The sequence below is a fragment of the Ranitomeya imitator genome, chromosome 1 (genome assembly GCF_032444005.1).
Source record: "Ranitomeya imitator isolate aRanImi1 chromosome 1, aRanImi1.pri, whole genome shotgun sequence".
Taxonomy (NCBI): domain Eukaryota; kingdom Metazoa; phylum Chordata; class Amphibia; order Anura; family Dendrobatidae; genus Ranitomeya; species Ranitomeya imitator.
The window spans coordinates 849170728-849186295 of record NC_091282.1 but is presented as its reverse complement, the minus strand read 5'-3'; the positions used below and the strand labels follow the sequence as shown (position 1 = coordinate 849186295).

General features: G+C 47.2%; 1 protein-coding gene across 1 annotated transcript in view; it reads left to right on the top strand.

Moving 5' to 3' along the window:
* LOC138651263 (lysine-specific demethylase 4B-like) overlaps positions 1-15568 on the top strand; it is a 102399-nt gene that overhangs the window by 63944 nt on the left and 22887 nt on the right. The window contains exons 6-8 of the mRNA XM_069741332.1: positions 14021-14070; positions 15194-15297; positions 15381-15518. Of these exons, the coding sequence (XP_069597433.1) occupies positions 14021-14070; positions 15194-15297; positions 15381-15518 (292 nt within the window). The remainder of the gene's footprint in view (positions 1-14020; positions 14071-15193; positions 15298-15380; positions 15519-15568) is intronic.

The following is a 15568-nucleotide window of genomic DNA, read 5'->3' as shown; positions in this document are numbered from 1 at the left end:
CCGAAGCCTAGTTGAACCAATTTCAAAGGTTACCTTTAACCCCCCCCGTCAGGTGTTGCAAGGTACAAGAGCCACACCTTGAACAGCATTAATGATGCACAAGTCAAAGGTTGCTCTATTTAATTTTGCTCCTTGCACACGCTGAATTAAACACGTACACTATTTAGCCCATTATACTGTCAAACAGTAGTGGAGGCGTGACTACTAGTCTTTTTAAGGAGACGCAGCACAGGTGTACAAATTTACACCTAGGTACTGGGCGCAGATTCCTGAGCGTTATTTGCTGTACAGGAGTCTGCGCTATTGTGATCCCTTGGCCATGCGCTGTGAGCGCTTCCTGTCTTCTGACCTCATTTCATGTCGGCCGTTGCGGTTAGCGATGGACATGAATCCCAGACCCACAGTGTGTTTTCAAAAAATCACACTGCGTGGCTGGGATTCGTGGCCTTGTGCAGTAAATAGGTTTGCCGCTCACACATATCCTTACACCTGCTCCAGACTGGGCGGCCTCAGCTGATCCCTTATCGCCTACCACGGCCAGGAGGCCGCACAGTCTGAAGAAGGCGGAAGGAGATGAGTTAAGACAGGCGAACATATGCACTGCTCGTGCCCATAAACCACACCCTCGCTGACAAAATAAATATGACAACGAGGGGCGTTGTTTCTAGCAGGGCGGATGCACAGGCGCAGCCAGCTAACCATGATGACAAAAGACGGGAAACGCTACCAAGGGGGGTGCTGCGTATCATTAGAAAGGAAAGTCACACCTCAGGGACAGTGGAATGGTCTCAATGAGACACATTTTGTACGTGTTGAGTTCCACGTGGGCAAGGAGAAAGTCAGCCACCTTGTACAAATGCAGCAGTACTGCTGTACTAGGTGGCTGTTATACATAGAAACACCTGGGGGGGTGGGGCCAGGTTCCCTTTAATTTCAGTTCATGTGCCTGCGTGGCGTTTGCAGGTCACGTTGCCGGCTACACAGCAGGGGAACAGCTGGCGTTGCTGAACCCCACTAACACATTGGCTGGTGTTTTTCTCTGTGCAGCTAGCACTTCCGGGCAAAAACTAGCGGTGTTTGAGCCCAGGGTCAGCAGGAGGAGGAGAGGAGCAGAGTGTAGGCCGAAGCCTGCACTGGTGGCAGCATTTGTTCTGTTGTGCCAGCGTGGCTTGTGCTGGACACGTTGCCGACTACACAGCAGGGGAACAGCTGGCGGTGCTGAACCCCACTGACACATCACCTAGTGTTTTTTCTGTGTAGACAACACTTCCAGGTGGCAACTGACAGTGTTGAAACCCAGGGAATCAAAGAGGAGCAGAGTGTAGGCCGAAGCCTGCAGTGGAGCAAGTTGAAAGGGAACCTTTAACCCCCCCCCAGGCATTTGTTGCTGAAAGAGCCATCTTGTACAGCAGTAATACTGCACATGGAAAATGGTGGCTCCGAAAATTATGCTCCTTGCAAACGCTGAAGTACACACTCATATAATGTGTCCCCTCACACCGTCAAACCATCCCGGAAGTGGGACTTTCCTTTGTAATGTGACACAGCACAGCCGTCATTCCAACCCCCTTGGTGCCGGGCGCCACCTCCTCAACGTTGTTTGGTTCTGTCACGGAGCCCGCGCTGTAATGTTATCCCTTGGCCATGCACAGTTAGCGGTGCCCGTCTTCTGACATCATGTAGGTGTCAGGCTGGCAGTGCCTGTGCGTCCAAGCTGCCCGAGATCCAACCTTGCAGTGTCATCTAATGTAGTCCCACTGCGGGCCAGGGATCCATGGGCATGCGCAGTGCATATCATCGCCTCTCACTCACCACCTTCCTGCTTCTTCAGACTGTGCGGCGTCACGGCCGTGGCATGCTATTAGGGATCAGCTGACGCCGCCTAGTCTGAAGAAGCGTGAAGAAGGGGAGTGAGAGGCTAGTATATGCACTGCGCATGGCCATGGATACCAGGCCCACTGTGGGATCACATTAGACGACACTGCGAGGTGTGATTTCGGGCAGCGTGGACGCACAGGCGCAGCCAGGACGACAACAAATGATGTCAGAGGACGGGCAGCGCAAACTGTGCATGGCCAAGGGATAACATAACAGCGCAGGGTCCATGACGGAATCAAACAACGCTAAGGAGGCAGCGCACTGTGCCAAGGGGGTAGCAATGACGGCTGTGCTGCGTCACATTACAAAGGAAAGTCCCACCTCCGGGACGGTTGGACGGTGTGAGGGGACACATTACATGAGTGTGTAGTTCAGCGTTTGCAAGGAGCATAATTTCAAGAGCGACCTTTCCCTTGTGCAGTATTAGTGCTGCACATGGTGGCTCTTTCAGTAACAAACGCCTAGGGGGGGGGGGGGACAGGTCCCCTTACATTTTAGTTGTGCCAGCGTGGTGGTCGCATGACACGTTGCCGGATACACAGCTGGGGATCAGCTGACGTTACTGAACCCCAATAACAGAGGAGCGACTGTTGACTGTGCACACAGCACTTCCAGGCACCAACTGGCGGTGTTAGAGCCCAGGGACAGCAGGAGGAGCAGAGGAACAGAGTGTAGGCCGAAGCCTGATTGGAGCAAGTTGAAAGGGAACCTTTAACTCCCCCCCCCCCCCCCCCCAAGACGTTTGTAGCTGAAAGAGCCATCTTGTGCAGCACTAAGGATGCAAAAGGAAAAGGTTGCTCTTTTAATTATGCTCCTTGCAAACACCGAAGTAAACACTAAAAATGTGTCCCTTTGTACCGTTAAACCGTTCCGGAGGTGCGAATTTCCTTCGTAATGGGACACAGCACAGCTGTCATTCCTATCCCCTTGATGCCGTGCGCTGCCTCCTCAGCGTTGTTTTAAGCTGTCACGGAGCCTGCGCTGTTCTGTTAGCCCTTGGCCATGCCCAATTAGCGCTGCCTGTCTTCTGACATAATTTGGTGTCAGGCTGTCAGTGCCTGTGCGTCCACGCTGCTCCAGATCCCACCTCGCAGTCTCGTCTAACGTAATCCCACTGCGGGCCTTGGAACCATGGGCATGCACAGTGCATAACCTCGACTCTCACTCCCCTCCTTCCCTCTTCTTTAGACTGTGCGGTGTCACGGCCGTGGCATGCTAGGGATCAGCTGACGGCGCACAGTCTAAAGAAGGCGGAGGGAAATGAGCGAGAGCCCGAGGGGAAGATATGCACTGCGCATGCCCATGGATCCCAGGCCCGCAGTGTGACTCAATCAGAAGACACTGCGAGGCGGGATCTCGGGCAGCGCGGCCGCACAGGCGCAGCCAGCCTGACACCAAATTATGTCAGAAGATAGGCAGCGCAAATAGGGCATGCCCAAGGGATGACAGAACAGCGCAGGCTCCGTGACAGCTTAAAACAACGCTGAGGAGGCAGCGCATGGCACCAAGGGGGTAGGAATGACGGCTGTGCTGCGTCACATTACGAAGGAAAGTCCCAGCTCCGGGACGGTATAACGGTATCAGTGAACACATTTTATAAGTGTTAAGCTCTGCGTGTGCAAAGAGCTAAAAAAAAAAAGAGCTACCTTTTCCTTGTGCAGCATTACTGCTGCACAAGATGGCTCTTTCAGTAACAAACGACGGGGGGGAGGGGGGAGACAGGTTCCCTTACATTTAGGTTGTTGTGCCAGCGTGGCGGTCGCAGGACACATTGCCGGCTACACAGCTGGGGATCAGCTGACGTTACTGAAACCCAATAACACTGGGTCGTATGTTTTTACTGTGCAGCCTGCACTTCTGAGCCGCAACTGGCGGTGTTGGAGCCCAGGAATAGCAGTTCAGGTGGTAGAAAGATGAACACAGCAGGAGACCTGGATGACACCCAATTACTTAATCAGGCAGAGGAGTGGCAAATTCCTGCGAGATCCAGGCCTGGTTCATTTTCAGGAAAGTAAGCCGGTCAACGTTATCGGAGGATAGTCGCATGCGACGGTCTGTTAGTACACCACCTGCGGCACTAAAGACACGTTCCGATAAGACACTAGCCGCAGGGCAAGCCAGCACCTCCAATGCATACTGGCTTAGCTCTGGCCATGTATCCAGCTTAGAGACCCAAAACTTGAACGGGGAAGAGCCGTCTGGGAGTACAGTAAGAGGGCAAGCCATGTAGTCTGTCACCATCTGACGGAACCGTTGCCTCCTGCTGACTGGAGCCGCCGGTGATGGTGTAGACATTTGGGGCGGGCACACAAAAGTGTGCCAGAGTTGTGCCATACTGGGCTTGCCTTGGGCAGAGGCACTGCTTCTGCTCCCTCTTTGGGCAGAGCCTCCCCCACTGCCTCGACGCACTGAGCTGCTTTGTAAAGCACTAGCAGCACTCCTCTCAGTTGGACAGGAGAAGATGATGGAATTCACCAGTGTGTCGTGGTACTCCCGCAATTTACGCTCCCGGGTCAACGCAGGGATGAGGTTTTGAACGTTGTCCCGGTAGCGAGGATCGAGGAGGGTGAACACCCAATAATCAGGCATGTTGAGAATGTGGTCGATGCGGCGGTCGTTTCTCAGGCACTGCAGCATGAAATCCACCATGTGCTGCAGAGTGCCAACTGGCCCAGAAACGCTGTCCCCTGCTTGAGACATGATCTCTGCCCGCTCGTCATCACCCCACCCTCGCTGTACACACTGACCACTGGACAATTGTGTCGCTCCCTCCTCTGGACGGAGCTCTTCCTCCTCCATTGACTCCTCCTCATCCTCCTCACAAATTGGCCCCTGCGTACCCCTTTGTGAGGAACCACGTGGCGCTGACTCTCCAGAAGCTGATGGAAAAGGTGACTCCTCATCCTCCACCTCTTCCACCACATCATCCCTTAACCCTTGCAAAGTTTGCTGAAGCAGGCAGATAAGGGGGACAGTCATGCTGACTAGTGCATCATCTGCACTTGCCACCCGCGTGGAATAATCAAAAGGACGCAAAACCTGGCAGACGTCCTTCATAGTGGCCCACTCTGTGGTTGTGAAGTCTGATCGGCGCTGACTGCGACTTCTTTGCGCCTGATGCAGCTGGTACTCCATAACTGCTTGCTGCTGCTCACACAACCGCTCCAACATATGTAACGTGGAATTCCACCGGGTAGGTAGGTCACATATGATGCGGTGTTCCGGAAGGCGGAATCGGCGCTGCAGAGCAGCAATGCGGGATCTGGCCAAGCTGGAACGCCGCAAGTGAGCACACTCTAGGCGGACCTTGTGCAGCAGGGCATCAAGATCCGGATAGTCCCTCAGAAAACTCTGCACAACCAAATTGAGCACATGTGCCAGACATGGGATGTGAGTGAGGTTGCCAAGGGCCAAAGCTGCCACCAGATTTCGGCCATTGTCACACACTACCATGCCTGGCTGGAGATTCGCTGGCAGTAACCACACATCGCTCTCCTGCTTGATGGCATTCCAGAGCTCCTGCGCTGTGTGGCTTCGATGCCCCAATGAAACTAGTTTCAAGACGGCCTGCTGACGTTTGGCCACGGCTGTGCTCATGTCGGTCATAGGTAAACGTTCACGGGTCCATGTGGAGGTGGACTGTGACGGATCCTGCAGAGAGGAATCAGAGGAACTGGTGTAAGAGGAGGAGTCGATGCGTACAGACTGGATTCCTGCAATCCTTGGAGTGGGCAGGACACGTCCTGCGCCACTCGCACGATCTGTACCTGGCTCAACAACATTAACCCAATGGGCAGTGAGGGAAACATATCGCCCCTGTCCATGCTGACTGGTCCACGCATCGGTGGTGAGGTGGACCTTGCTACTGACGGCGTTCAGTAGCGCATGTTTTATGTTTGCCTCAACATGCCTGTGCAGGGCAGGGACAGCCTGCCTGCTGAAGTTAAAGCGGCTGGGCACCTTGTACTGTGGGACTGCCAATGCCATCAAGTCACGGAAGCTGTCAGTCTCCACCAGCCTGAACGAGAGCATTTCCAGGGACAACAGTTTGGCAATGCCTGCATTCAGAGCCTGTGCTCGGGGGTGGTTGGCCGAGAATGCCCGCCTTTTCTCCCATGCCTGGACTACCGATGGCTGTAGAGTAGACTGGGAGTGTGAGGATGACTGGGAAGGTGGTGCTGTGGGTGGAATTACACTAGGTCTCTGGACAACAGTGGAGGAAGAGGCAACACGAGATGGAGGTGGTAGCTGCCGCTGTTGGTTGGCCTACGTCTTCACTGTGTTTCTGTAACTCCACCGCGTGCCTGTTCCGCACATGTTTCCACATATTTGTGGTATTGAGGTTGCTGACACTTTTACCTCTTTTTACTTTCTGATGACACAGCTTGCATTTGACAAAACAAATGTCATCTGCAACTGTGTCAAAAAAGGACCAGGCACTGCAAGTCTTGGGAGCGCCCTTTTTGGCTTTGGAAAGAGACAGGCTCCTAACGGGCGCAAAAATGGAGGCTACAGGCTCCGCAGTCTTCCCCCTCCCTCTCCCTCTTTGGCCCGTAAGGGGAAGCTCTTCCTCAGAGCTGCTCCCACCACCTTCCTGTTCCTCACGCCACGATGGGTCAAGGACCTCATCATCTCCACTACCCTCTGCCACCAACTGCTCCTCCTGGGTAGTCTCGGCAGCACAGTACGCATCAGAAAGCGGCACCTGAGTTTCATCATCAGATGCGTACTGCGCTGTGGTCACCGGAGGCACTGGCCCACCTGCCTCTTCAGAGTCAGAGAGATAAAGCTTTTGGGCATCACTGCACACTGCCTCTTCTTCCATTTCTCCAATGCTGCTTGGCTGGCCCCCTGTTTCCAAGCCAAGAGATTCAGAGAACAGAAGTAGAGACGGCTCCTGTCCTGGGCTCTCTGACTGCCTGGCCAATTTGGCAGGTGGTGAAGAGACAGATGGCTGCTCTCCAGTGCTCTGTGCCTGAGAGGATGTGGCACTAACTGAAGTCGATGCCGAGGCGTTAGCTGCCATCCACCCGACAACGGCTTCAATTTGGTCTTCACGTAGCAGCGGTGCACGGCGCTCTCCGACAAAGCTGCGCATGAAGGACTGTTCCCTGCTGAAACTGAGTGACGACGAGTCACCGGCGCCCGCAGCAGGCACAGAATCACCACGTCCTCTCCCTGCTCCTCTCCCTGCTCCGCGCCCACGCCCACGTGCCTTACTCCCTGCCCTCTTCATCTTGGTTGACAGATAAAGATAAGCAGAAAAGTACTAAGGCCTTAGTGTGCTTATTCCTGAAATGCTCCTCCTAACAGGTGTAAGAAACACTAATGTTGTAAATTGTGGACTAAACTTTATTATTTTTCAAATGTGGCCTACACAAGTGTTAAGTTGTGTTTGGTGAACTTAACTTTTTTTTTGGTGCAGATCGGGCTACAGAGCTAGTTTAAATCACACGGAGACCGTGCAGACAGCCGTAAACGGCGCTGCAAGGCCAAAAAACCCTCCTCTCGGTTATCCTATATAGTGTTTTTCCACTATTTAGCTGGATACGAGTGGAAAGACACTAATAGGAATTTTTTTTTTCAAATTTTAAACTGGCTGCACTATTTGAAAAAAAGGAAATTGTTTTTCAAGGTATGAGGCAGTAACGCACCCTGAGCTGAATCCAACCGGCTATGGCTGCACACAGACTACAGGGCGAGCTGGGCTCACACGGAGACCGTGCAGACAGCCGTAAACGGCGCTGCAAGGCCCAAAAACCCCCCTCTAGGTTATCCTATGTAGTGTTTTTCCACAATAGAGCTGGAGACTGGTGGAAAAACACTAATAGGAAATTTGAGAAAAAATGTGCAGCAGGCTGCACTAAGAGCAAAAAAGGACAACTGTGTGAGGCAGTGTGAACCCCCCCTGAGCTGAATACAACCGGGTATATGGCTGCACACAGACTACAGAGTGAGCTGCACACACACACACACACAGAGACCTTGCAGAACGCTGTTAAAACAGCGCTGCAAGGCAAGAGCAAGGTGAACAGTGAAGAACACACAGCGTTTTGCTAAATTAGCCTTTGGAAAGGAAAATAAAGCAATTAGCTAGCTCGACTGGCCCTCAGTTAGAACACAGCGTCCTGTCCCTAACTGAAATCACAGCAGAGTGAGCGCAAAATGGCGGCAGCGTTTTTTATAGTGCAGAGTGACATCATTTCAGCAGCCAATCCAAGCCTTGCCAGTACTTACATGCCCACCATGCTAAACAGGATGTGCCCACACTTCCAATCATTCCTCATTGGCTGCTGCGTTCAGTTTGAATTCTGGGAACTTCCGATTCCGGTATCCGATACGCGGGAAGTATCGGAATTCGGTATCGGAATTCCGATACCGCAAATATCGGCCGATACCCGATACTTGCGGTATCGGAATGCTCAACACTAGTCATTATCTAAATTCTCAGTTCTGAAGTAAAACCTGTATTCGGTGAAGACAGACGTCTCCATTACTGAGCTAGGAGAAGGCATTTGCTATGTATAGATTTCTGTGTAGATGGGGAGTGGGGGGAGGAGCCAGAGCTCGCCTCCTCACACTCCTCAGAACCCCGCTCATGACTGGAAAATCCAGATGTATAGAAAAATAAAGTTTTTGTTCATGCAATGCGTTTCAGAGTCGATAGCACTCCTTCATCAAGCATATCAGGGACTATCATGGCCTTTTATACTGTAGAGGTCAGTCCTTAATGGGATAACATGATTGGTCAATGGGAAATTCACATACGGTAATTATAGTGATTAACAAGGGAAATGACTCCACAATTGGAAAACGTGTGTATAAAAAAACAGAGAAAAACGCACACAAATGACTTTACGATCTCAAAATGTACCATATATACTAGAGTATAAGCCGAGATTTTCAGCCCAAAAAATGGGCTGAAAGTGCCCCTCTCGGCTTATACTCGAGTCATGGAATGCGGGGGGGTCGGCGGGTGAGGGGGAGTGATGACTGTCACATACTCACCTGCTCCTGGTGTTCCTGACGCGGTCCCTGCATGTCCCATGGTCTCCGGCGCCGGCACCACCTTCCTCTCTCTTCAGCAGTCACGTGGTACCGCTCATTAAAGTAATGAATATGGACTCCACTCCCATAAATGTGGAGCTGCATATTCATTCCTGTAATGAGCGGTACCAGTGACCGCTGACAGAGGAAGAAGCTGCGGGCACCGGAGACCATCTGTCCGGGAGAAGCTGCCAGGGACCGCGCCGGGAGCAGGTGAGTATTTCATATTCACCTTTCCTCGTTCCACCGCCTCTCCATCTTCCGCGTCCTCTGCAGTGACTGCTCAGGTCAGAGGGCGCGATGATGTATTCGTGTCTGCGCCGCCCTCTGCCTGAACAGTCAGTGCAGAGAGACGGGACTCTGAGGAGCAGCGACAAGAGGTGAATGTCTTTTTTTTTTTTTTTTTTTATTGCAGCAGCAGCATTATATGTGGCACATTGTTATATGGAGCATCTATGGGCCCATACTGAACTGTATTTACATGGGGCATATTTGTATATGGAGCATCTATGGGGCCATAACATAATGAACTGTATGGAGCATCTATGGGGCCATAATGAACTGTATGGAGCATTATATGGGGCATATTTGTATATGGAGCATTATATGGGGCATATTTTAATATGGAGCATCTTATGGGACCCATCATGAACTGTATGGAGCATTATATGGGGCTCCTGATTCAATATGGATATTCAAAAACACATAACCTAATGATGTCTCAATTAATTTTACTTTTATTGGTACCTATTTTTACTTTTGACATTTACCGGTAGCTGCTGCATTTTCCACCCTAGGCTTATACTCGAGTCATTAAGTTTCCCAGTTTTTTTGTGGCAAAATTAGGGGGGGTCGGCTTATACTCGGGTCAGCTTATACTCGAGTGTATACAGTATATATTAAAAACATAAAACTACATAAACATAATTATGTAAGGAGAAATTCAGACAAACATTGATTTAACCTGGAGATGGTAGTGATCTGAATTTAAACATGGGAGAGGAAGGAGAATTGAGCAAAATGCAGAAAAATAAAAATAATAAAAATTAATAATTATGTGAATAATATGAGAAAACTGCAGGGCAAAGCACAAGGATTATGTAGTGTCTTCAGTATATTCATTTACCCCTTCAGTGGTAAACTTGGCCAGTGTAAAGACCAGTATGATTCTCTGTCTGGTTTCTGTTGGGAAAATTTTCAGGAATTTGCTCAATTTATATTAATTGGAGATGTGTAGGATCTTTCTTGTACTAAAACAAAAATTGTCTGTAAATCTTTATGTCTGTGTGGCTTGTTACCCCATTCTTAATATTGTGGCACTGCTTGTTCATCCTATTATATGCTGCTTAGGTTGCTCTGCCTATATGCTGAAGATTACAAATGCATTGAAGCTGATAAATTACATAGTTCGAGTTGCAATTGAGACTCTGTAAAATAATATATAGGTAATAAAAATGCAAAGAAGAGTTTTGTAAAGCCAGACATAGTCCTAAACACAGTCAGATCTAGATAAATGGTCAATGTTTGTGAGTGATCAAGTTCAGAGTAGAGCTACCAGGATGGTGAGTTTACGGCAAACTATGTCCTACAAGGATCTGGGAATGTTTAGCTTGCGAAAAAGAAGGCTAAGTGGAGACTTAATAGCTGTCTACAAATATCTGAAGGGATGTCCCAGGGTAGAGGGATCATCATTATTCTCATTTGCACGTGGAAACATGAGAATCAATGGGATGAAACTGAATGGGAGGAGACACAGATTAGATGGTGATCAATGAGTGGAACAGGCTGCCACGAGAGGTGGAGAGCTCTCCTTCAATGGAAGTCTTCAAAGAGAGGCTGGACAGACATCTGTCTGAGATGGTTTAGTGAGTCCTTCATTGAGCAGTTGGACATTATGATCCTGGAGGCCCATTCCAACTATAACATTCTATGATTCGATGTCATGGAAGTAATTGTCACATGACCTGACTTTTGAGGAACATTTGTGGAATTCACACTCTGGAGTATACAGACGTGGGTATGTGGATGAGAATTTGGTATGTGGATGAGAATTTGGTATGTGAGTGATCAAGTCCTGTAATTTGTGAAATGGGGTAAAATGTGTTTTACTGGTGAAAACATTATTTTTATTACTTGTCCAATAAAAATTCCCTTCTACTGGGGCCCACTAAGGAGAGAAAATATGATTTGAAAAAAAAGATGCTACTGCACAATTTTTAATGTTAATCATGCCAATTTAATAATGGGAAGTTATGTGGTAGAGTTCAAAACAGGGGTGACTCAAAGACCTGATTTGGATGCGCACATGGGGCAATAATACCAGGAAACGCTCCTGCTGTACTTCCTAAAAGTCCGGCATCTTTTTTTGGGGACAGTTTTGGATGGTAGTGGCAGGGACAGGGCTAATAAAATGTCGCTCTGACAGTCTCCCGATGTCCTCGGACTCGAAGACTGTCTCCTGTGCCATTGAGTCAAATAGGAGACACTCGACAATTTTCTCCTGGAACTAGATAAGATTGACTTTTTATAGAGGACAAAGTTGTTATAGGTATAAATCTGGATGAGGTAGATTATCTTTATACCAGGCCCTGGTCTTCCACTTCAAAAGTTATGGTTGTCACCTGGTCCTACAAGTCAAGACACCCATAAATCTATTATAGATCTGTTACACAGACTGTTTTTTTTTTTCTTGTCCTTGGTGGTGCCACTGTCGCTGACCGTAACAGTGGTGTCGTCATGTAGACGTCCTTCTTGTCATTCCAAAATGTTTGTGGATGTATACCTAATTACACCCTCACACATTTTATATCATTTTGATACTGTATTTGGCTTGCTTGGAGGGGATAAATTAGCTCGACAGATTGCCCTAGAAACTAATCGAGGACTCGTCAACTGCAACATTTTGCTCCAGGGTCTAGGAATTACAATGAATCTTTTAGGAGGGAGCTTAGGGGGTCTCCATTTGCTCTGGCTATAATCTTTGGGGTCATTTTTTTGGGCAGGCTAGGAATTATCACTAAAATGAAGGAATCTTATTAGGGCTTTGTAAGGGGCTCTGGACATGACCGCAACAAATACAGGGGTGCTGTGCACAGATTTTGCTGCCCACTAGGCGTAGAGTGGTGTTTTTTTTTTTTTGTTTGTTTGTTTTTTTTTCTTCTTCACCTCACTAAATCCATGTTCAGGGTAATGCTTAAACATTTTTAATTTCACAGACATTTGAGAGAGACCTTGAATAGATCATGTCTTGGAAGACCAAAATGATTTTTAATTCTGATTTCACTATTTTTTACGTGATCGCAGTTATTCAATAACGCCGCTCATCTCATCTGGGATTGTAAAAAAAATAAAAAATGGCCCCAATCGTTTTCTCCACCTAAAACCTTGGAGATTTTCCGACTACACTTATTTCCGATTGCTGTTTTAAGGCCCCCTAGTGGACGCCATTTTAATGAGTTTTGGCAGTCATTAATGAAGTTTTAAAGCATGGTGTTTTATTTGTTTATTGGGCAAGAAAATATAATTGAAGGGGCATTTACACTCAAAAATAATTGTGATTGAGTGTTAGTAAAAACACAATTCACAATAATCTTACATCTGATGAACGAGAAACTCCTTATTGGGTGTAATGTCCCTTTTATGTAGCATAAGAGATCATCCCGACTTTCCCCCTCTCTCCTCCTTTCTCTCACCCTCAATCACCCCTCAACCTTACAAGGTCTCCCCCTTTTCTCCCTCACCCTCTTTTTCTCTCTTATCCTTTGGCAGACGATGGCCACTGAAGTTCTACTTTGCCACTGTTGTATTTCCACAGCTACACAGGAGATCGTCAGTTTAACTGCAATGTTGAAGTGATTACAGGGGGCCTAAAAGAACAAATAGAGTGGTTTCTTTGCCTTATTATTCAACCCCCATTGCAAATTGGGATTATTACCAAATTGTGCCCTTTCTGCTGTTTTGTAATAAAGCAAACAAACAAGAACAAGATACATAGCTCAGCACTACTTATAGCTTAGTACTGCTCTCTGACAACTCAAGAACATTATCCTAGACCTAGAGGCCATTGGCCATGAGGAATGGATCCTTGCCGGAGGCTGGTCAAGAACATTATCCTAGACCTAGAGGCCATTGGCCATGAGGAATGGATCCTTGCCGGAGGCTGGTCAAGAACATTATCCTAGACCTAGAGGCCATTGGCCTTGAGGAATGGATCCTTGCCGGAGGCTGGTGTTGCATCATTTTTGCAGCAGGTTATAACATCCAAAGGTGCTCTAATAAGTACTGAAGATGCTTATTAAAAGGAGAATGAAGTAATTCTGTGTTAAATTTGGAGAAGACGCCTGTTATATTAGTTGTTGGGGTCTATAAATTGTTCTTGACTCGGTTTTATTTTTGAACCTTTTTTACATTTTGCAAATGAGCCTAGTTTGCAATAGGGGTTGAATACTTTTGATTGCAACTGTATTTATTGAATTCAGCCCCTTTTCTCAATCCAAAAATAAAGATATTTAATTTTTTTTTAAAAAAAGCATATTTGATTTTGCTATGTTTGTAAAAGTCTGAACTATGAAAATCTAATATGAAATACTGTACAGTAAAAAAAAAGAAAGCGATCAAGTGTAGCCCAACATGATACCTATAGAAACTGCAGCGCTTTGTGCAAAAATAAGTGTCGTGCAACTCCATCATCTGAAAAATGAGGAAAAAAGTTGTTTTAGAAAATCACGACACCAGTTTGTTGTTAGAAGAACAAGATACACGGCACTCTATAGATTTGTGAGTAGAGGTGCTCAAGTAGGGTTTCCAGCCCCTTAAATCAACTGTATCAAAAAACTTGGCACTCAATAATGATTGATACAGTACACCAGTTTGTTGTGGTCACCGCCGACGTACGCAGACCAGCTACAGGCTGTAAAACGTCTGGTCAGAGCGTTATCCTCCCGAGGTCAGCGCTGGCAACTAATGAGACTTGTGAACTATCCAGATAAACTCTAGACAGTATTTCTTAAGGGGGTCCATAAATCGTATTATTTCTAATGCCAGGACTTAACCTCTGCAATGCCTCATATAACTTTCATTTTTTTGTATTTGACAGGTATGCAATTCCCCCTGAACATGGAAAAAGGCTAGAACGTTTGGCAAAAGGTAAGCGTGGTTTCCGATCTAAATGGAAAGAATGATGCTGATCTGAACAGAGCCTTGTAAATGGTTATCTAGTCCGTTCTTGTGGTTTACAGAAAAAATACATTCTGCCTTAAATAATTTCTAGCAAGGAACAATAAGTCTTCTATAGAATAAATGGTAATGTAAATCTAAGCCTGACTATAGGATGTTGCTGTCCGTTTAAATCCTGTTTCCACTACCAGGACATCCCCTTCTCATTCACCATGTTTGGCCCCGTTAAAATATAAATTCCTGTACTCTCATCATGGTTCTGGCGCCATTCCAGCAGTGTCAGCACTCGTGTTCTTGGCGCTCACATGATGTTGTTACGTCATCTGATCCCTGCGCCCAATCAGCATCACTGTCCCCGCCTTCCGACATATTGGACATCAACAGGAAGTCAGAGCTGTGGCGGGACTCTGACTTCCTCTTGATGTTCCATTTGCCTGAAGGCGGGACAGTGATGCTGATTGGGCGCAAGGGTCAGGTGACATAACATCACGTGAGTGCCAACACCAATAGAAGAGTGTCGGCACGGGAAATGAGTATAATGGAAGCGGAAGAGTCCTGTAAACGAACAAGGCAAAAAAAAAGAATAACACTTTAAAGGGTCTTCCACATCTGAGCACATTTATATACTTTTTTTTTACGGAAATGCACGTATTTGGGTGTAAAAAAAAATATGGTAAATTTTGTAATTTGATTTAATTGAAAACTCGTGTCTTTAATGTGGTCTGTGGCTGTAAATCGGCTGAGAGGAGACGAAAAAGGTTCCAAAATCTCCCATCATTCAATCTGAATGAGTTCACTGGTGGATTCCCAGATAATTAATTCTGCAGCCATCAATAGACAGTGTAGTATAGAGGCTATAGAAGGCAAACTGCAACATTTTGACTGGAATCCAATTACAAATTTGATTTTTACCCCAAAATACACATATTGATGTTAGATAAATGAATTGTCCCCAAAAGATAAACAATCCCATAATGTTTCTCCATTTTAAAAGAGGGGAGAGAACAGATTCGGCTAGAAGTCTCCATGGAGACAGTAAAACGCCCAATCATATTTAATTTCACCCTGATCGATCATTTCTGTTTCCCAACAGGATTTTTCCCAGGCAGTTCTCAAGGATGCGATGCCTTCCTTAGGCATAAAATGACTCTAATTTCTCCATCCATTCTCAAGAAGTATGGGATTCCGTTTGATCGGGTAAGAAATGTGCAAGATGTGACAAAAAAAAAGCATTTTTGTGTTAGTTAAAGCTAAGTCTATGGCGTCTCTTGTTCCTATAGATCACACAGGAAGCAGGAGAGTTTATGATCACTTTTCCATATGGCTACCATGCGGGATTTAATCATGGATTTAATTGTGCCGAGTCCACCAATTTTGCAACATTGCGCTGGGTTGATTATGGAAAAATGGCCACACAGGTTAGTCCGTTATTCCATTAGGGTCTTTGGGTGTTTCCTAATCATTGTAA